Raw genomic sequence first — 22792 nt, forward strand, 5'->3', positions numbered from 1 at the left:
TCTATTTTTTGTTGATGGTGCGGAACCCTCCGTGCGCGAGTCCGACTCGCACTTGGCCGGTTTTTTTCTGCTTTACTAGAAATTGCCTTTAGAAATTTTAATTTAAAGAAAGCTATTCGAGTATCGTTCTAGGAAGGGATGGGGATGTGCCAAAAAGAGATAAAGTAGTTTTATTGATCTATACCGACGTTCGGCCCGCGCGAGTGTGAGTTGAATGAAACGAAGATAACTTGCCGCCCCAACTTCTCCGTCCTTGTTTATTGTACACAGTTTTATATATGTGCGTCCCGCTCGGGCCACGTGACCTAGGCAGGGTGTAGCTCACCCTACGGCGGCCATAACTTACTCATAGCGATAGGCGGTACGGTCGCAAAAAACATGTCTACTTATTTTTAAAGTGCTCTTATTTTTCATGAAGTTTTGTAAGTTTTTTCTCAGGTAGCTACTAATTTTTGCGAGGTTTCCCAAATAGTTGTTTAATTTATAAAAGTTGATTTATTTTATACACATCATACCCCGCAACGGAGCTAGCAAAACCGTAGCAAATGACAGTTTTGTGTCAGGGTTGGCGATTATGATGAACCATTTTGCTTTAACTTTATTGTATGTAAGATTAATAAAATTGATCGAGAACCCTGTTGACCCTCTTCCGATATAACTCGGTTTAATTTACTGTCAAATAATATAAATTAACAAATCAATGTCAATATTAGATGCGTTTCAATGTAGGTATCTGTTATTTTGTTTATAAAATCACGTTTTTTTTCGCATTTCTTTCAAATATTAACATGGAATTTTCATTGCTTGAAAATATTGGTGTGTTTGAAAACAAAGAAAAAATATTTTTTGTAAGTACTTTAGTTTATGCGTAGTAGTGATAACCCTGACGTACAACTGCTACAGATTTGCTAGCTCGGTTGCGACACACACACACATATACCTTACACTTTATATAGATACGTCTTCCCTAGTTATCGGTGATATCCCAACCATTGATAAAAATTAAAAATAAATTATGAACTAAGTAGGTACCATAAAGTACACGCCGCCGGTATGGTCAGCATAAAAAGTAATTCCCTGTCCTTCAGTATGTTGCTCCATATTATACTACCAAATAAAAAAAGATAAAATAAGAAACACATACCTACTAATTTCATAGGTTAAAAAAAACAAAGAGAAGTAAGATTCTTCATACGTCAGAAAAAATCCATAACCAACTCCGTATCTTTTTATCTGGCGCTGCTAGCAATGTGCATGTCGTAAATAACAGCCCCCGTCTCCCCCTTATTAATTCTGCTCAATACTCCCGGGTCCTATCTAATTCGGCTGTTGTCAAATTTTTAATTTGAAATCTGTCGTGGATGTACTAACCGCGGAGGAGTGGTTAGAAATTAGGGCGGATTTTTGATAAAAATGGCGAGTGGCGACGTTATTTTTAGTAGGTACCTAGTTTAATTATTTATTCTTTTACTTTAATAACTACCTATATTTAAAACTTGAATTAAATCTAGAAATTAAATAAAAACACAAACTATAAAGTATTTAATAGTGATTTACTTATTAGGTAATTAAAACAGTAAGTACCTACCTAAAGAAATTTATAGAAATAGACTTGGTAATGCATGATCTCAACTTGGACTTAACTCAATCAAATCTAATTATGCGTTTTTTTGTAATCTTTCTCAAATTGTTTTATAAAATAAACAGCTTAAAATATTTTTTTTTAATTTACTTTATAGGTAAGTAGGTATTTTTGAATTCAGACAATATTGTTTCAGCTTCAACATTTAAGGTAAGGTATTTTTAAAGTCTACGCCTCAACAGTAAAAGAAAAATAGAGTAGTTTCTAATTAAATAGTTAGTGAAATTAAAATGTTCATGGCAGTATTTAACACATTGTAACTTACCTATGAATGAAGTTGCAACATTGTAAAATGATAATATAGATTCATAGTCATAACAAGTAATAATTTGAGTAATTACAAATTTATCGTAATGACTTAATGAAGCGATCATGAACATAATAGCTACAATATCTTCATGCTGCAAATAAACAGGTTTTATTACCCCAATAATCATTAAACGGTAGTAAAAAAACACATCTGAATCACTCATTAACACGACTATCACAGATAATAAATAATAAAGCGAGACAAAGTTCAATAAAACAATAAAACAAATCAAAACAATCGGTCCGCGGTCAATATTATCAGTTCTAAAATTAATTTAAATTGGTAGTAAAGCAGTGTACTTAATTTAAAGTGGTAGTAAAAGTTAATTTGTGTGGTAGTGAGTGGGACAATCGCGGGAGGTGCCGATCGTAAACGACGGCGATAATCGCGTCGTAAAACAAATAATTACGTAGCAAGTCGGCTGCCGCGATACGCGGTGGTTTTTCCCTTTATCACCCTGTCAAGGGGTTTAACTTTATTGTTACTTATTGGTAAATACAATAGTATTTAAAAAAAACGCTATAAAAATATTTAAAGGGTTTTTTAATGACTTTATAGAACAATTGAGGTATTTGACTAAGTATTTTTATCCTTAATCATTTACATCTTTTATTTAAAAAAAAGGATTTTCTTCAACCGTAGTTTTAGGATTCCGTATTTTTATAAACGACGCAACAGGGAAAAAATTCTTTCCTTGAATGCATGCACAAAATTACACACACTTATCCGGTCTTACCTAATAAATATATTTTTTTTAATTATTTACATCAATTTCGTTTATTATATAATGATATTTTGGAAACCAGTGAAACCACCGAAAAAGCTCCAGTGCCTATTATTAAGCCCTCACAGCGCCATCTAGTAGCGAGTGGCTGAACTATAAATAAAACAAGTTCTAGAATCAATAGGTATGAAACTTTTATTGTAGCTTTACGTGCGTCATTGCTTACGTTTAGAGTTCAATAATTAATGTTACAACTTTAGAATATTAATTTAGAATACGACTTTTTGTCTCATGATTTCCGTTACGTAGGTAGGTGTATGTTGCTTTGCATTCTAGGAAAATTTAATAGTGGATAAGTAGTTAGGTATCTACTTAGTGAATCTCAAGTTCAAGTATAATCACTAAAGAAACGAATGCCTTACATTATCCCATCATCATCACCATCAGCTAAACGCTAAGTGACACGCGCCATCATGAATGAAGCTTTATAGCCCCATAAACCAACACTGGCGGCAATAAAGTGATTTATCCCATAAAATAACAGCTGATCGCCGTGATTACGCACAATACGAGCGAACTCATAATTTTACAGCCAATTTACAAACAATAAAAGTCGTTCTCTTGTCTTACACGCCCATTCGCCCTCCGATATCTCCATATTCTACGCTCGGTCGTAACTCGTAACGTTTATAACCCAATAAAATCATGACCTCCCTTGAAGTTCCCACAACTCATACCTATGGCGTATAGATGGCGCGTCGCTCAAACTCTCATAGCGCCATCTGTGAGTAAGAGCGCGAAGCTTTTTATGAGCCATTTGAGGTCGTCACGTCGTAAAGTACGATGCTTTATGGGTTCGGTTGATGCCGCTAGTGTAGCCTCTGCAGTTGATTTTATTGGATTCAATGAAGACGATGGTTGTTCTGCGGCAATGTAGGAATTACGTAGTTGCACGTTTTATTTTTTCTTTTTGTTTTTTAATATACCTGTCTACTTTGTTCGCAAGCTTTTTTTCAAGTGGTGCTAATAAGTGAAGGACTTTAGTTTACGAATAATACCTAAGCTTCGCAACTCATACTAGGTAACCAGTAAAATGAGACCAAACCTATCCCAATGAATTATCTTTAAAAATATTCCACAGTATCTAAACCTCTTTTTTACAATTATAGATAATGTAAGGCCTAAAAACCATGAGGCTTGTATACCTATCTACTTATTTATTAAGTCGACGAACGTACCTACTGAAACACAATTCTCGGGTTAAAATGAACCAAAACAAGCAAAGAAAGAGAATTCAGAAGTGTATTGTCGTGTTATATGAAGTGGCTCGCAATATACGAACTGTAAATTGCATCATAAACATTTTCGCTCGACGCGTCCCGGCTCCACCGGCTCTACTCATTAGTTATACCAATCTGCCGCCGGCGAGTGGTGGCGTTGTCATACATAGAAACGCGCGACATCTATCGGCGAACGACCGAACTTTTAAGCGTCAACTATGACGCGTTTCCAAATCTAGAAACATTTTATGATTTAAAACATTCGTAACACAAATACGAATGTTTTAGTAGCCATAAAACTAATATGTGAGTTGTAAAAATTCGTTTTTCAAGGCCTGCTAATGCAATATGTGGGTGTGTTTTGTTTATAAACATAAACCATTTGTCATTCATTACTAATCCCGTCACTAGGTGACGCAAGTGTGTCTAGCATTGAGTTGTATTTTAATATCTTACCATAGAATAAACTACTTATTACTTTATGATCTTACCAAGGTATCTTATCTACTTATTTATGGCTCTTGTGTATTTTGTAACTTTTTCAATAAAGCTCACATATAAACTTGAAAATAACCTCACAAATGTGAATAACTCGAACTCGTATTTAAAAGACTGCCAAATTTTGCCAATTTAAATGAATCAATAATGATAAACAGTTAATGCTATACCTTTTCAGAATTTTGGCATTTGGAAAGTCTCAAACTAAAAAAAAAAACAATCCAGAACAGCCTCCTAAAACAATAAACTAGAGCCGAGCCAAGCGAACTCTGCGTGCCATTTGCAAATGACAAAGTGTGGATTTCATCATTAATGTCACATTTCTATGAAAACATGACGTTTATAATGACACTCTCTCACTATTTTCTATCCAAATCGGTGCAAAGTTAACTTAGACGAACTCTAGAAACACCACTAACAATCCAATCTTTAGTCTAGCGTCTAGCTAGACCGCTAACAATCTAGTCTGTTATGTTTTGCACCTAGAAATAACTTGCGCACTCTAGATCTAATAAATGCGTAGGTATAATATTATATTTTACACCTGTTAAGGCTGAATAGTTACCGTTAGGTTAGCTACTGATACGGCAGCCGCCATGAAAGATAACTAGGGTGGCTATGAAGCCGTCAAATCGTGATGCGAAACTGCTCCTGGGGAAAGCTTATCGAAATAGCCTACCTAATAAGTATATCTAACCAGCCAACATTTCAGTATGACAAGTGACTGCCACTGACAGAAGGCACTCCCGAATTCGTTCCTAATATACAGTCGAATGTGAAACTTGGCATGAACATCAAAGTAACATAATTAAGTCTAGGGTAGTAGTAATAACTATAGCAGACACCCTATGTCTAAATTCTTTGTATTAGGTATAATTTCTAACGGTCTAGTGACAAATTTTAGGGAATTTTATAAGTAGGTTTTTTATGTAGGTATAAGAACTCTGTCCCTTGTCAAGCCGGTGCAGGGTTATCTTGGTCTGATTCACAGAACAAGTAAGAATGGCGATGCGAGCAGGGTACGTGTCGCCGCCGGTTTTGAGCAAACGCTCGCATGGTACTCGCCCGCGCTGACCGAAAAACGAAGGAAACATGCCTTTTGCGCCACAGTAACCCTCAGATTAAGAAGCCAGACGTCAAATCTGTCTAAAGGAGGCCTATCTATTCACCACGCACACAAGTTTTTACTACCGTTGCGCGAGTGTTAGTAAATGTGGAGAGAAACGAGCGGCGACACCGGTTCCGATACTAACTGCGCGCGATAGCCATTCTAACCTCTTTAATATGCTCTATGGTCTGATTATAGCCAGAATATGATCAACACGCAAATACGTAAGATTCACAACACAGTCAAGTGGGTAAGTATGTACTAGGTACCTACCAAACAAAAACTTACACTATCATCTATGTAAATCTGTTCGAAGTAGATACCTACGTAATATAAGTATTTAATAATCCTATCATATTCATACAAAAAGCCACAATACTGACTATAGGTTAGGTACTTAATAGTCGTGTCCAAATGGCATGAAAGTGCTATAAATTATTATCTTTTCGCCCGAAGAAAACACCTCCATCTTATCTAACGCACCATAAAGATGCAAGGAATGGGTAACTTCACTTTATTACTCTTTTAGCGTTATCTTGCATACCTAGGAAGTTATCCTTTGAGGAAATCTTTCCGGGTTTCTATGCTCTAATTTAGTAAGGTGCATTGGGGTAACTTCAAAATCTTCATGTTTTAGCAACACTCGCTACTGCAACGCTTATCTTGCTTTCTGTTGCTACAATAGAAAGTGCTTTTAGTTTAGTAGATATCAGGAATTTTCAAAATTACCATGCTTCGAAAGTTATCCCAATGCACCTAGGATGCAATTCAACAGACTAGCTAGTCACTAGCTTCTCGATACAGTTAACGTTACATTTAGTTTCCACCCATTAACTAAAATAAGAAAATAAGAAAGTAGCTTTTAAGTCAGCGTCTTATGAGTAGACATCTACACTTTATCGTAAGTTTTCGATTAAATGCACACTTAGATAGGTAGCAGTGGCGGCGCGTCCATAAAAGCCGATTCCCACCGGCTTGCCTGTTTTTTGGATGTTTGTGCAGAGTTGTAAAGGAAATATGTAAGCCATATTAGCCCCGGCTTGCCTATGGATATGTTTGACGCGCCGCCACTGATAGGTAGGTACTTCTTATTTACTCCACAACACAATATTTACATTTTTTATTCCTATCTGATTCTCAAGGAGTAAGAGGATAAATTAACTATATAAGCATATACTTTTATATAATGTATGTAATTGTAGGCAACTAAGTTACTGAAACAACTATCACAACCAACGCAATCATAAAGCCAGATTAAACCGCTCACATAATATACCCCAAATCCGCACAGTTACCAACACTAATCCACCAAAAACCTAACCCAAAAGTTTCCGACATAAATCCAATCTGAAAAGTTACCCGATATCAGGGTAATTATAAAAGCGGGGGAAGTGACAAATCCCCGAATAAAACAACAAGGAAATAATTCCGGGGATAAATCGGCCTCGCATCACCCTCTTAGTGTGAATAGAATACCAATTATTTGGTTGAGTTGGTGCTGAAGTGGTACCATGCGAACTCGTTTCGTTGTAGTATTTGTAGTGTTTGTAGGAATTCGAGTTTTTAGAGTCTAAACTTGAAGAACTCGACTCGTTTTTACGAAACTCTGTGGTAAAAAACCTTCTAGTATTTTCAGCCCCGAGACTACCGAGTAAAGTCTTTTATTGAGTCTAGCGCAACTCAATAAGACTCGAGCCCCCAAGCAAAGACTCCGTCAAAAATGTTGTAGGTTTTATCCAAATACTAGTAGCAGTAGAGAAAATAAGCTTTATTGTATGGTTTACCTATATTATGTATATTGTTTTAAAATGTATGTAGTTTCGCTGAAAAGGACCCAAGTCTTTACAAAAGACTTGGGTCTCTAACAAGATTAAAAGAACTCGAGTTTCGACTTAAATATAAGAGTCTGAAAATCTGAGTTGAGTCTTAAAACAGAGGACTCAAAAGACTCGAGTGTTAACCAACATTAGTTCCTTCCCAGTTCGCTTCTAAAAATAGTACCTAGGTACCTAATTTCTGGAAACGCCGACGTGTGAATGTAAATTGTTGTAAATCAATCAGATATACAGTCATGTGTGCAACCAATAAGTTTTTGATCAAACTTTGATTCGTCATAAACAAAAAAAGAAACATGTAGGTACCTGTAGTATTTTCTTCACACATATCTTTGCGCAATGATACAACATCTCGTATCATTATCATTGGATATTGGAATATTAAAAAGTTTTATAGATGCGTTCTATGTTTTCGCTTTACATTGTTGTGCCGGCATTTCGAATACCGTCAAGCCCTTATAATGTATTATTATTATTAGCGCGAGTGAGCTATGAAGTGTTGGTATTAATAATCCTCGCACGAACGACGCTAAGTCAAAGCGGGCCAATGAATGCGCTGCATTCCTAGTAGGTACCTATATACTCGTATTTAGTATGTGATCGTACTCCTAGCCAAATACGCGCAGTAATTTAATACTTTAAACATTACTTAGAATTTTTAAGGTGTTCAATTTAAAGGAAGAGCTCTTGAGTAACATAAGGAGACCTTAAAATATTATGAAGTATTTTTATTTCGGCTGTGATTTCGGGTAATATACCTAAGTATGCGAAATACCATGAAAAAATACCTTGTATACATAGGTATACAAGGTATTTTTTCGCAAAATAGTTTGCGATAACCTTTATTGTATTCCCAATTTTCTAGTTAGGAACACAAAAATTTAAGTGAATTAGAATCGAGAATGAAATCTTTGGTACCCCTGCAGCATCCCTTTTGAGATCGGCTCTTATTAGATCCACCCTTCACTAATAAGCCAATGTTCTGTTATATCTAATAAGATACTCTTTCTTGTAAGTAGCGAATTAAAATTAAGACCATACTTTAAACACATTGGCATATCTAATTTTTTTTTGAGTATTGAGATCTATTACTTAGTAGCTCACAAATGATACAACATGCAATATACTTATGCAAATATAGCATTAAAAGAGTTAAGTAGGTACCTAAGACTCTTAATTAGTTATTCAATACCATAAATACAGTTATATAGTTAAATGTCTTCATTAGACTAATAACCATAGTCATAGATAAAAGACCAGTTGGATCATTAATATTCTTATGTTTCTTATAATTTATTTGATTGGTGCTTTTCTCACACTCAGCTGTAAAGGCAATCTAATTAGATTCTACGTAATTGTTACGCATTTCAGGTTTTTATATCTACTAATTAAGTTTGCTTTGAGGTGTAATAAATAAAATATTATTTTAGGTATAGATAGATAGGTACCTATCATAGTGAAGAGTTTGTACCTAATATATTTACCCATGTAATATTTATATTTATTTTACCTATTACACTATGCTATACAAAACAAGTCACCCATCTAATAACATCAGGCAAAATTACCTATCTCGGAAGGAATTTTGTCGCGCGTGAGCGTAGGGCGATAAATTAGCGTATATCTCGCAAGACGGACGGGGGTCGCGGCCGGGGAGGAAAAAGTTGCAGGGCTCAACCCTTCCCGGCTCTCGGAGTTTAATGGACTTTTATATACGTGATCGAGTTAGGACGTATATTGAACATGCTTTTGAATATGTAGGTCGTGAAGCAAACATGTCATTGAAGTCTTTTTTTAGACCATTAAGTTTTGAGATAGTAGACATGTAGTATTTTTATAAATTGTCAAATAGCTTTATAAACGTACTATCTATTTTTATAGGTACGTATATTACAGAAGGAGGATATACCAGATAAGATACTTACCAGAATATAGCAGGTACTTACTTATATCATTTTTAAACATAAGTAAATACATAATAATAGTGAAGACACAGAAGATAAAAGTTACACGATCACTAAACTGTGTTAAAGGTCGAAAAACGAATAATCGAAGGTTTTGTTTCAACCCCTCAAAATGTCAGAAGGTACCTAACCTAAGCATTCGCCTAAGAGCCGATTTTTCAGTCCCTAGTTAAAAAGACGGATAAGATTTATTCCATTGATAACACGATTCTCATATGTCATTTTCACAACTTATTCGTTATCGTCAACTTAATCGTCACTAATAGTTATCGGACGAGTTAAATGATAACTGAAAATCGGCTCTAAGATATCAAATTTGGCTCAACATCGTATCTTTTATCTATAATTGCTCAGATGATAATGACAATAAAACGCGATAAAACCCTGAGATACTATTTGTTTCTAACGACAGCAGCTGCTGAACCAATACGCCGTCCGAAGCAAAAGTGTATAAATTAGAAAAGCAGTAAATCCATTCCGGACGGTTTAATTGAAATCGCGGCACTTAATTGAGTGCGCCTCGCGCATGCGTGGCCGCTGATTTATGCCAATTGTCTATTTAGTGCGCGCGCTCAACACCTGTATTTTCGGCGACATGCACGATTAGTGTTGTTTACTGGTCTGTTTGTGTGTAAACATTACTTTGTTGTATGTAAGAGGAGATTAAATCAAAGAAACGGGAAAATAAAGCACTACGTGAGTTCTTGGACATCGGAGGTGAGAGAAGGAAAAATAATTTATAAAGAAAAATTGCACTTAAACTCCGATGTATTATGATGATTAGGTATTTTATAGTATATTATTTGCTTCATATTTATTCTCGTTACAAAAACTTCTGGTGAAAACGCTTAACGTATCGTTCGAGCCTAAATTTTCGGTAGGGTAGGGATGTCGTTGTCATGCAATATCACAATTAATACTTATAATTTATCGTTTTGTTGGAGGGAAAGGACAAATAAAGCTTTTTAAATGTGTAGATATACATATCTATTAATACATTGTAGGTAAAAATGTATTGCATAGCTACGAGTATGTTTATTAAATTCCCTTATTTATGATATTAAGAGATCAGATTATACCTAGAATAATTTATCAACGCTAAGTATCATTACACTACTACTAGGTATCACCAAAGACGAAAATATATTTTTTAATTAACCAAGGTTTTAATTTAAGCAATTTAAAAAAAAAACTGCAAAAAAGTACTCATCTATTATCAGGACGTAAAATAACCGTTAACAGTCAGATAGGTACTTAACTTTTTAGTAAATACATACCTTTTAGAGTTTGTCCCTATGTAATTATTTAAAGCCACCTTAAATCATATACCAAAATTATTTACCTTATTTTCAGGCTACTAAATGTACCCTCCTACCTATTATTATCCTTTATTTCTCGTAGGTCTTAAAGATAATAACATCGTAAATGTATAACTAGTTGAGTTTATTTCTATGTAATTATTTTTAGCCCCCTTAAATAAATAACAAAATTAATTACCTTGTTTTAAGGTAGGTACTTAATGTACCTACCTACCTATTAATATTATAGGTTATACTCGACAAGCAAGACCAGTGGAGACATGTTTAATCGTTTCCGATAATATAGAGACAGGTTCCGAAATGAATATCTATAATAACGAAGTCCGCGGGCAGAAAATTATACATTCAATAATAAATATATAATTACCGTTTACGACAAGTCCACCAATCATGATCATTATATGCTGGAGCCATTGGGTAAGTAGTGGCCAGTTATCGGAAGTTCTTTAATGCCAAGTGGCCACGTAGGGGCATGTCAGCCAGTAGTTAGCGTAAACGCCGCCACGCCCACTAGATGTCACTGGAGTGTTAACTGTTCGATTTTCAGCGAGTTTTTTGCGTATTGCGTGATTGTGTGGTGCATTAAGCGGCACTTGATGTTTGTTGCTAATGTGCTTGGGAAAATACACGGAAAATAAATAAAATTCGCAATGTTTTACAGTCGTTGCGTGTAATCATCTATAAAACTGTGGTGAACTCTCGTGGTTGCCCAAAAAACAATAATGAACAGATAACGAGTAATTAAGTATCAAGCTTATATATTTTTTTCTAAATAGGTATCTTTGGACACAAATGACTATCATCAGCATGGTGAAGAAAGAGAGATGTCGTTATACTCCTTATTATAAAAATCGTAGAACATGACGTAAAAATACATAGGTAATTTTAATTGTAATACGTTCTTTAAAGCTCTGCAATATCGTAAAGCTCACAAAAGCTACAAGACACTGTTAAAATGTAAATGCAACATGTAAAGAAAATTTACACTGGTTACGGCTACCTAAAAATTACGTAAAATGAATACTTAAAGTGTTGGAGACAAAACCGATGCTACCAAGTAGGTAGTAAGAACAATTGCCAAAAAAAAGGAAACATGAGAATCAGATTTTATAGATAATTACTCAAATGAAACACGAACATGATTAATTAACACATCGATCCCAATAAACTTCGCCACCTCACACAGCAATAACTAGGTGGTTTTACGACATCGCTCGTAAACTAATAAAAGTTGGAAGCTCGCACAAGCCAATAGATAATGAACTTTTATTGGTCACTTTTACAACGTCCCTCAGAGGTTGTAAAGGGGCACGACAGTTACCTACTCTCCGAGTCCTCCGCCATTGTGCAAAATGAATGGTGGACTGGATTGATGAATGAATCTGATCCAATTATTGTTACTTGATTCGGTTAGCGCTATTACAGTTTATGAGTAAAATTTTTCAATTATGATTATGCTCGCACCCGCCAACAATGAATGATTGCATATCATTGTTGGCGGGTGCTGGATTTAAGCAACAGAATAAATTACAATGAATACTTAGTCCATTACTATACACATTTTGGACGTTGTTAGCTTATTATTTACTTTACTTTGGCAGTCATGGCCAAAGAAATAAGAATAAATACAGATACTATCGATATAAATAAAAGTATATAATTAATTTCCTTATATAATTATGTGTAATCTAGTCCGTTATGTACAATATTTAAATGTTTTAGCTTGCCATGAAAACATTGGCTTATGTTCTTAGAACATAGGTTAATAAATATATACTTATACCAAAGTTCAGGAGGTTTGTGCGTTCGAAGAAGTTACTTAACTGCCAGCAATTTAGCGTGTTGATTAAAATTGTTCAAGTTTATCCATTAGAAAACCACTGAAATATCTAACTTTGCATTAAAGCATGCATGACTTTATGTTGTTGATGAGTAAACACATACGTAAGACTATTGCGCTGTTGACTGGTATAAAAACCTAAAAATCCATAATTTAAGTTTTTTAACCCTTAATCAAACGGAACACTTTTTATGAGATTTTTGACAACTAAGAATGGTTTTTAGGGTTCCGTACCCAAAGGGTAAAAAAAAACGGGACCCTATTACTAAGACTCCGCTGTCCGTCCGTCCGTCTGTCACCAGGCTGTATCTCACGAACCGTGACTAGCTATCACAGTTGAAATTTTCACAAATGATGTATTTATGTTGCCGCTATAACAACAAATACTAAAAACAGAATAAAATAAAGATTTAAGTGGGGCTCCCATACAACAAACGTGATTTTTGACCGAAGTTAAGCAACGTCGGGCGCGGTCAGTACTTGGATGGGTGACCGTTTTTTTGCGTGTTTTTTATTTTGCTTGTTTTGCTCTATTTTTTGTTGATGGTGCGGAACCCTCCGTGCGCGAGTCCGACTCGCACTTGGCCGGTTTTTTTTTTAGGTAATTTGGGGGCGTAGATTACGAAAAAATATGTATAAAAAAATTTCTTGGGGGGGAAAGGGGGGTTTTGCGGTGGGAAATAATTTCCCGTTATCCGTTACGGAATAGCAAAATATTGAATGAAGTGGGAAATAGTTTCCCGTTGTCCGATACGGTTACGAACTTTTTACTTAGTTAGTAGCTCCCCCCGGCTTTGCTTGGAATTCAAGTATGATTTTTAGTAACAGTAAGAAAATTAACATGCAGGCCTTCAATTAAATGAAAGATTGTTATTATCTATTTATTATCTTATTACTAAAATAAAAATATTTTCTAAGAAATTAAAAAAAAGGAAAACAAAAAAGGACACAGATTTTTTTGTTTAACAGAGAAACGGGCATATTATTTTATATATGAAACAAATTACAATTTAGGTGGAGAACAAACACTGGGAAATAATTTCCCACTTGATAAAAACTACCATTTTTTTGTAAATCGGAACAAACAATGGGAAATAATTTCCCACTTACTAAAACCTTAAAATCTTGGCTAAATCATATCGTTATCACAATTCTTTTCAATCAAAACACAGGGAAAATAAGTCTATGATAGTATTCAGTGTCACTTACAAGATTTTTTTTTCGCACTTAACTTCAAAACACTAAAAAAACTGTTGATATTGCAAAAAAAATCACGACAACTGACATTGACTTTGACGTATGGTCACAAATGGCGGCCATTAGAAAAGTGTTGCCATTTTTCAAATTCAAAATGTTACTAAGATTTTAAATCTGTATGGTTGGTATCGCTGAGTGCTGCCATTAAAAAGATAAAAAATATTTCGTAAATTAGAATGAAGTGGGAAATAATTTCCCGGTATTTGATTAAGGGTTAGAGCTTTAATTTGTAAAGCAAGCAGCAATTGAATAGCCAGCGACTCTCGCCAGCGAGTCGCATCTCAAAGAAAGACGGTAAACAAAAAAAAACCGTTAAAAGACCTACCTAAAAATAAAGTTACTATGCTTATTTCAAAGGACATCACAGGAAGCATTAAAGAATAGCTTGTGACACGACTCGCTGGCCAGACGAGCCCAGCTAGCCTAGCTATCCAGCATAATACCTACAAAATATTACAATGTAAATGTAACTATAATATTATTATTAAATGGATATATAAACATATTATACAAACTAACAAAGCTCATATCCTCATAAACTTATGCATTTATAGCGCCTCGATTATTTTCCAACAATTAACATTTGGGGTCACCGCGAGAGCGCCCGAAAGCGCGCAATTCCCGAAGTGGCTATAGAATATAGATGTATCCGCGACTATAATTTGAATGGAAAGCGATATTTTGCAACTCGTAGTACATTTTGGATTGCGGCCGTAGTTTATGGGGGTTGGTTGATAACGGTTGGGGTTGGTTTATTAGCTTATATGTCTCAGTTTTAGCATAACTGCAATATATTATATCATTGGCGTACTATTCTGGGGTAAGGCTGTGTACATGTTGCACTAACTAAGCAAACCTATACTTATTTAGTTGGATTTTTTAAGGTGTCTGAATGTTACATAAGAGCTATTCCTACTTCTTGGACATGAAAAAGAACTAACAATACCAGTCATTATAATAATTAGGCACCTACCATGCATAGTAAATGTCTGGTATACCTACAGGGTGACTTCGAACGTGACGTAGAATAAGTTTTGTTCGATTATTGACAAATTGAATAACTCAAAATTGTAAACTTTACGTACGTGCAATGGTGCATGTGAAAAATAAATTATTGTTTTATTTCGTATGATTAAACTCGCAAAAATCAGTTCCGATCCCGTTGTAAAGTCAACATGTCCTTATTCAGCAATCCGTTATACTGAACCAAGGAAGTAAACAAATGAATCATTATTGGAAACAAAGGGCCTGTGACATGTTCCCAAGGCACAGTTAGCGGGCAGGTCGCCGATACCATCGCTCACGACCCACGAACACGTACTCGAACCCTATTGGCGAATAAACGAATTTCCTGCGATCTAATTAGAATGAGTGCACTGGGAGAAAGCTGGTGCTTATAAAACCTAAAAAAAATGGCTGTCACGATTGAAATAAAAAAAATACCCTGAAACAAAATTTCAGTTCTTAAGTTGATTTTCTATTAATTTATTTTAACTACGTAGATATGTATTTACAAGTACCTATTAGGTATTTTAACGGGATAGTTTGCAGTGTTCTCATTTTGCCATGAGGTTATTAAAAAAGAAATGTTCGTATGCTTATTTTAACTATTAAATATAATTTATAGTTTATAAACTTTGAAACAACATTTAATATTTATCATTACTATGTATCATCATACCTTAAAATACCTAACTAGCTGCCCTGTAAACTGTAAGAATTCGGTAGGTATGTATAGGGAATACGTGGGGTAGGTCGTTAAAGAAAATATATATCAATAATAAAATATTTATTTCGTAATTTATATACTTACTCTTGTTTTTGTCTAGGTAGACAGTCTACACATTTTTTATTTCATAAAAATATGACCATGTTACAAGTAAAAAAGACACCCTGTATATAAGTACTGAACTGACAAACCATTTTTTATGCCTCATAAGAATCATCAATTTCACATATAAAATGAAAACTCAAACCTCTATTACCTTGACCACAAAATGATTGAAACGTGGCGCATCTCAATCATGATTTAGCATTACGCCCCTGCGTCTACGCATTCAGTTTACGACCGGCAATCATAGCACGTCATAAATGTAGTTGCGAGTATCGCGTAAATCAGGAAATGTATATGTGCACGTCCCGAGACACGAGCTCTTTGTGATGCAAGCAGGGTTGACCACTCGGGATGAGTTTTATTTTACAATTTTGGAGACTCAAAAGACTAACAAGTGTTTTTGATTTGGAGAGTATTTAGATAGAAAGCTTTCATGCTGAATCGACGTCTGCAGTCGATACGGTTACCTACTGATGACATAAGTTTATCATTCAGTTAAAACACAGCATAGTAGCGCAATGAAAAACTCTTTTAAATACAAAGGTTTGCCAGCCCTACCTCAAGTGCAGTATGTATAGTATGCACAAGAAAGGAGATCTCTCATCTCGCTACAGCTGCGCGGCTGCCCGCGTGTACATAATGATATACGGAGCCTCAGTGACCCCCCTCTCCACCACCCCCCACTCACCCGCCCTACATGTAAACCTTTACAAACAGGTCCGCGACAGGAGCCTTATAAAATTGCCATATTTTAATAAGAAACCACGACTGAATATAAATTAATTTAACTTAATAAAAATAAAACCGTCAGACTCCGTGTATTGATTAATCGTTCATACATTATTCAGTATATCTCTAATTAATTCGGGAATCTTCGGTGTCAAGGCTTAATATCATAATGAGCTCGATTATAGCAAAAATTACCTCAGCTTATATACAATTTAAATAATTATGTATCTGCTTTTGCGGGGCAATTTTCATCAGTTAACCTTCAGGGTTGCGGCGCTCGAGTCATAAATTTCTTATCCTGCATCGAGTAAAAAGGCCGCGAATATGTCTATCGAGTACTGGGCTGATTAAATTGAATTACGATCATAATTGATGAACAAAAACTTACGTATTGCTCGATTGACTTTAAGAAAAAATGAGACACTTCGTTAAGGAGCTATAGATGCGTTTCATATGGTCGAATAATAAGGGTGGCTTCCAGTTTTTACCTCCACATCTGCCTTGTGAACGTTTGCGCTTCGGTATGCTATAATTAAGTGAGAAACATCGCTCAACGGTAGCCATTATTCTTAATCGAAATTCACCCATTGGCGTCTAGGCTTTACATAATGTAGCTTACTATTCTTCGCTAAATACTGTTATTCACAACGGAATATTTAGAGCGATAAAAAATTAATAAATGAGCATAAACTTACGTGAGTAGCGAGCGAGTTACATAAAGGCTAAATTAAATATGAAGATATTTTATTAGGACGTATTGTAGATATAAAATAAGTACAAAAGCCTGGGTCGGCACGCAATACCTCACTAAAATTGAGTCGTTTAAAAATGCGCCTCTCGCGATACGTGGATATCAGGGCAACCAATAATTTTTCGTATCGCCCGAATAATTACCTGCTATCGTCGAATTGGCAGGCGCAGGTCGAGGACCGAAAAGATGGCCGACTCATAATGGAGAGACAGCAAAATATGCATATAATAATGACGATTTTTTTTTCAAAGTACCTACTTATTTTTTGGGTGTCGTTGAATTAAAATTGCCAATATTCCGTGAAAAATAGTAATAAAATTGAAAATGTCAATTCAAATATTGATATAAGATTGATATAATCGAATTTGGAACGTCTAATGAATAATCTGAGATAAATATGTTTGTGTAGACGTTGTAGGTATTTGTAGCAAATGACAGTTTGATGTAAATTTCTCAATTAAATGTAGACTTATTAATCTTATTATACTAATATTTAAGTCGAAAACCATCAAATAAGTATGTACCTACATGTATGTAGGTATGTATAAACGAAAGCTATGTACCTACATATTGCTGGCTACCTAATAAAACATTTAAATATTAATTACATATATGGTATCGATCTGTACTGTGGTCTTGTATGGTACGTAACCTGAAATTATGTCCGATAACAAAAACAAATGACATTCAATAAAAATAATGCAGCGATTTGTTACTGAGTAATAAAATAGTCCTGTGACATATTGATCACATTTGATTTGCCTATAAAAATAGTAGAATACCTGTATCTTTGCAATCTAAAAACGCTACTGTCATACTTTTTTTACATAATGTGTGCAATCCATAGCCGTTTAGATACAATGAAAACGGAAACAGTGGAATTATTTTCTTTTTACGCAAAAGAAGTCACTATCCAATCCTAATTTAACGAGTTGACGCGTATGTATAATGCTATTCAGCATTTTTCCCCAGTGGAACCGAACCAAATAGAGTATAAAGGCATTTGTATTTTTCTTTTGCGGACCGTACCGCGAGCGTATCGTGGAATTCAGTTTTTAGCGAGCGTTTGACTCTTGGTCGCCTTATTCGGTATCGAGATGAAACGGACTATACTATAGCCAATTTAATTAATAGACCTTCCCATCGGCCAAGGATAAGTCAATTAAGTCATTATGCATGCTTGAGTTATAACTATATCTTAGGTTCTTGCGTAATTCGTTCTGTTGTTTTTTAATGAAATGTAGATCCCGTAACGTATGTATTGATTTAAAATCTACTGAAAATAACAGATATTGTACGAGCAAAATGCCAGCTCTATACTCAATGATAGTTTATTGATTACACAAGTTGTACTAGAAATAATTTATCGAAAGATAGGCATCGGACATTTTGCACGCTTCTATAAAAGCGGAGACTGTCGGGAAACATCAAAGAGCCTTCAAGCCGGGTTCGGTAAATTAAAACATTGTTACAAAACAGCTCTGCTATACCAAAGAAGTCACCCTTGGGCGATTTCAAAAATGGCGTCGCGCGTTGACTGGTGACGGCGACGAGTCAGTTTTTCGCAACAGTCTCCACTCGATAAATAATGTCGCGGACTTTGGCAAAAACTCACCTAGGGTCCTGTTCGGTGGCCGGCGGCGCGCCCCGCCCCGCACCTCCCCGCTCGCCCCCGCCGCTCCCCGCACTCTCTCCAGAGCTTTTTCTGCTCATTCCGCGGCGCCGGCGCATTTTGCTCACTTCCATTAATATAGACGTAACCCTAACTATTTACACCGCTATTGGCTAAGTAATACCTACTTATATTTATGGCAATTTGTTTAATTTCACCGACTGTTGAAACTGCAGGAACACGATCACGTTACACTATACTTATGCGAGAGTATTGAAGGGTACATGGCGCGGAGATACTGTCACACACGAGTCCGTCACACTACGCGACACGACACGATAGCGGTAGGTAATTAATTTAACTTACGACTCTTTACTTAGCTTTAAGGGTACGAGACCGGGTCTCTTTGGTAGGCATATTTGTACAATATAATATAGTTCGTCTCGAAGACTCCGCCGAGCTGGGGGCGCTAGTGTCGCAATGTCGAACGCACTACGATACACCTACACTATGTAACACGGAAGAGATTTCTACAAATTGCACTGGTTTCCATACGCGTACATCTTCGACGGTAGCGCGAATTAAAATATTTTAATTACAAAAAAATCAACAAAAACAAAACCCGAAACACAAAATAATACGACCCGTTTCTAGTCTAGCATTAAACCGTTTATTGTTCCCTCAATCAATTAGAAAAACATTGCGTCTATTATAATAACTAATAAAAATAATCACAACAACCGAACAACACTTAGGTAGATAACGAAAATAATTACAAACAATTTACAAAACACAAAGCTAGGGAGTGTTCGGACTGCGGTATATCACGTGCGCGCGCGGCGCGGCCTAGTGCTCGGGGTGGCCCTGCGCCGCCGCGGCCGCGGCCGCCGCCGCCGCCTTCTGCGCCTGCGCTTGCTTCTCCTGTTCGTTTAACTCTTTTATAGCCTGAATCTCTTTCTTTAATTTCATCCTTCGATTCTGGAACCATATTTTGATCTGTCGCTCCGTGAGACAGAGGGCGTGCGCCATTTCTATGCGTCTCCTCCGCGTGAGGTAGTGATTCGTGTGGAACTCCTTCTCTAATTCTAGTGTTTGATATCTCGTGTAGGTCTGTCTCCCCCGTCTTCTGAGGCCATTCGCGCCTGTAACAAAGAAAAGAAGCAAGATTAGTATCATCATTTAACTAAAGAGGTTTCTGAGAAGTATTTGAAAGGGTTGTTGTGGCTTTGAGAAGCGTCTGAATGCTGGATGGGACAATCGCCGCAGCAAACGACGTTACAATTGGCGGTGTCGACAGCTTCATTTCGTTCAAACGTCGATATTGATAAACTGCGCGGCCATTCCTTTAGCGCGCCGCCAAACGACCGCAGATACCGGCTTGATTAAGAAACATAAGCAGCGTAGGATGAACATAAATCTGGCTGTACAAAGTATCTCTACATTAAAACACATCGATAGCCTTTATTGCTTCTTCGGAGCTACCTCGAAAATGTTTTTGGAGTATCTCTGTGGCTGGTGTCGTGTCGAAAAATTTCGAAAACATAATGAATCATTATCGACCCACCCCTATACTTGAATGCCTATTGAAACGGTACGAAGAACTCGATCTGTGGCCATGATAAGTGGGGCCAATAGCCGCGACTCGCGAAAATTCGGCCGACTGCAGGGCTGTCACTTGCTCCAGAAAAAACAGTTAACTCAGTTAACGTTTTCGATAGTAGGTACATATTTAAATAAACAAAAAGAAACCTTTGCCTCCAGCTTAAATTCAGAATGATCCACTTATTTCGATATTTAGAATTATATACCCTAGTCATGTTTTTGACGGTCTTTTTTTGAAGCTCGCTATCTAAAAACTTTTGTCGACGAGAAAATTTAGGGTTTTATTATCAGGCGAATAACAAATTAATTACATAATTTTATAATATCTTCTAGGAGGCCTATTATGATAACCTATTATTAAAATCAGAATACGCCTCCAGGGCGTCTAAACTTTGCCTTCTAAATCTACTACTATATTTTTTATAATAATACTTGTCTTGGACGATTTTCTGTTCCAGTAAGTGCCTAAATATATTGCTCTTATCGAATCGAATCATTAGACGCATTTGAAAACGCGTTTTCAAATGTCTACACCAATCACCATCATTTACAGAAAATAAATAATAAACATATCGTGGTAACCCTAACCAAAACCGAACCCGAGGCGTCTTGATTATGTACAGAAAGCTCTCATTGCATGCCGCTGGGTTGCGTGCTCTTTGGAGTACCTAAAGGTCGCACGCTGGGACCATTCCTTTTTTTCCCCAATGTAAAATGTACACGGTAGGCTATATACCCGTATGCGCGAGTTAATTAAAATCGTGCCATATCTATCGGTGCTACGTGGAATCGGTTGGTTTATTTATTATTAAACCTTGGAGCTTTTCTATGCACCCTTCTATTAGACCTTGAGAGGAAGTGGTGCTAAAATGGATCATATTAAATATTTATTGGCTGATACTGAATTCAAATCATATTAAAGGATATTTTTTATGAACTCGTCGTGTAGGTACGTCTTGGACGGGATGGGTCTAGTCCTTAGTACCTAAACCTGGAAGCAATTTTGATCTCTTTTTAGGCAGTTTATTTATTTCATTAGCACTTTGTGATTTGTGGAAAGTAGTGATATTACAGTTCCAAAAGTAGATTTTTCTTTTTGTCGAGACAGGTAACGAACTTTTAAAGGATGCCTAAAAGAAACTACACATTATGTAGTTGCATATGTAGAAAGTAAATAAGAAACACGTGCACTCATAGTAATCAGCCACTCAAACCACACATTGCCCGATACAAACACAAAAATAAACCAGCCGGGATCGAACTCACAACAATCTTCTCACAGTAAAAGGGTTACCGATTTAATGGCTTAATTATCTCAAGTATGCTCATCGGGAAATATTTCTGATTTTGGCCTTTAATACTTAACAATAAGAGTGGCGTTGTATTGATTCGTGAAGAAGCAGGGATAATCTTTTAATCTTAAGTTGGCATGAGAGAGACAATCGTGAGAATAGTCTATCTTATTCGGTTCCGTTCAGTTAATACATAAGACAAAAATTTAATTCATTTATGTACTAAAATAAAAAAAGCTAAAAAGGTACTAAAATATGCCTACCTACACAATTTGAAGATGTTGTAGCAGTTAGTAGTCAAACACTTTATTTTGCACAAAAAAAATTAGGTAGGTATATAACACGAACTTATCCGTTTAAGGAATAAGGAAGGGGGAATGTGGATATATCTAAGTAGCAAATGATGACAACAAAAATCTCCTTTTAAATATTACGGTATTTAATGAAACTTCGTAGATATTCGTATTATCTATCTCAAATATTTATGCATCGAATTCAGTCGGATAAGTAATCACTTAGGTACCAAGTGGACTGCTGGAGTTTAAGGCTCAAAACTGTTTTTTTTTCGATCAGCTATATCGTATAGTAATTTGCGTAGTTTCGAATTGGTGTATAAGAAGTTGCCAAAGTTTCTCGAGTCTAGGTTGTAAATAAACTGCTGCACATAAAAAATTGTGTAAAATATTTACTAGGTATTTTATTTCCCGCCTGGAAAGATTAGTTGCCTAGGTATACATAATTTATTTGTATTTACGAGCTCCGTCGGGCCAGAGTTAAGTGCTACCTTTTTAATAATTAACAAAAATTCATTGGGCTACTAGTGGCTAATTGAGTGACGCTAATTGCCTAAGCCGTAAAAGCCTGAGGGTACCACGTAAATTGCACCAGGCTTTTCTTTCCTTCTTGGTAAGGGACTTAGTGTAACTTATACGAGGTTTTTTCAAAATTATATACATCGATAGTAACTGAAAATAAGAAACAATATAAGAAAGATAACTATAAGTTTCTTATTCACTTTTGTATATTGTTAGCAAACCTTAATTATACTACTTTACAAATGACGAATAAATTATGCTTTAAAGGTCAAAGTATGCGCCATCCACTTGACTCCAACGGTAGCATGACATTAAGCACTTCAAGATGGCCACCGAGCCGACAAAAAATACGCAAAACGTCACCAAACACCACATGTCTC

General features: G+C 35.9%; 1 protein-coding gene across 1 annotated transcript in view; it reads right to left on the bottom strand.

Moving 5' to 3' along the window:
- Window positions 1-22792, bottom strand: part of LOC134662040 (homeotic protein ultrabithorax) — a 176718-nt gene that overhangs the window by 23446 nt on the left and 130480 nt on the right. The window contains exon 2 of the mRNA XM_063518306.1: window positions 18707-19845. Coding sequence (XP_063374376.1) covers window positions 19550-19845 — 296 coding nt within the window. The 3' untranslated portion in view covers window positions 18707-19549. The remainder of the gene's footprint in view (window positions 1-18706; window positions 19846-22792) is intronic.

The sequence above is a fragment of the Cydia amplana genome, chromosome 2 (genome assembly GCF_948474715.1).
Source record: "Cydia amplana chromosome 2, ilCydAmpl1.1, whole genome shotgun sequence".
NCBI classification, from domain to species: domain Eukaryota; kingdom Metazoa; phylum Arthropoda; class Insecta; order Lepidoptera; family Tortricidae; genus Cydia; species Cydia amplana.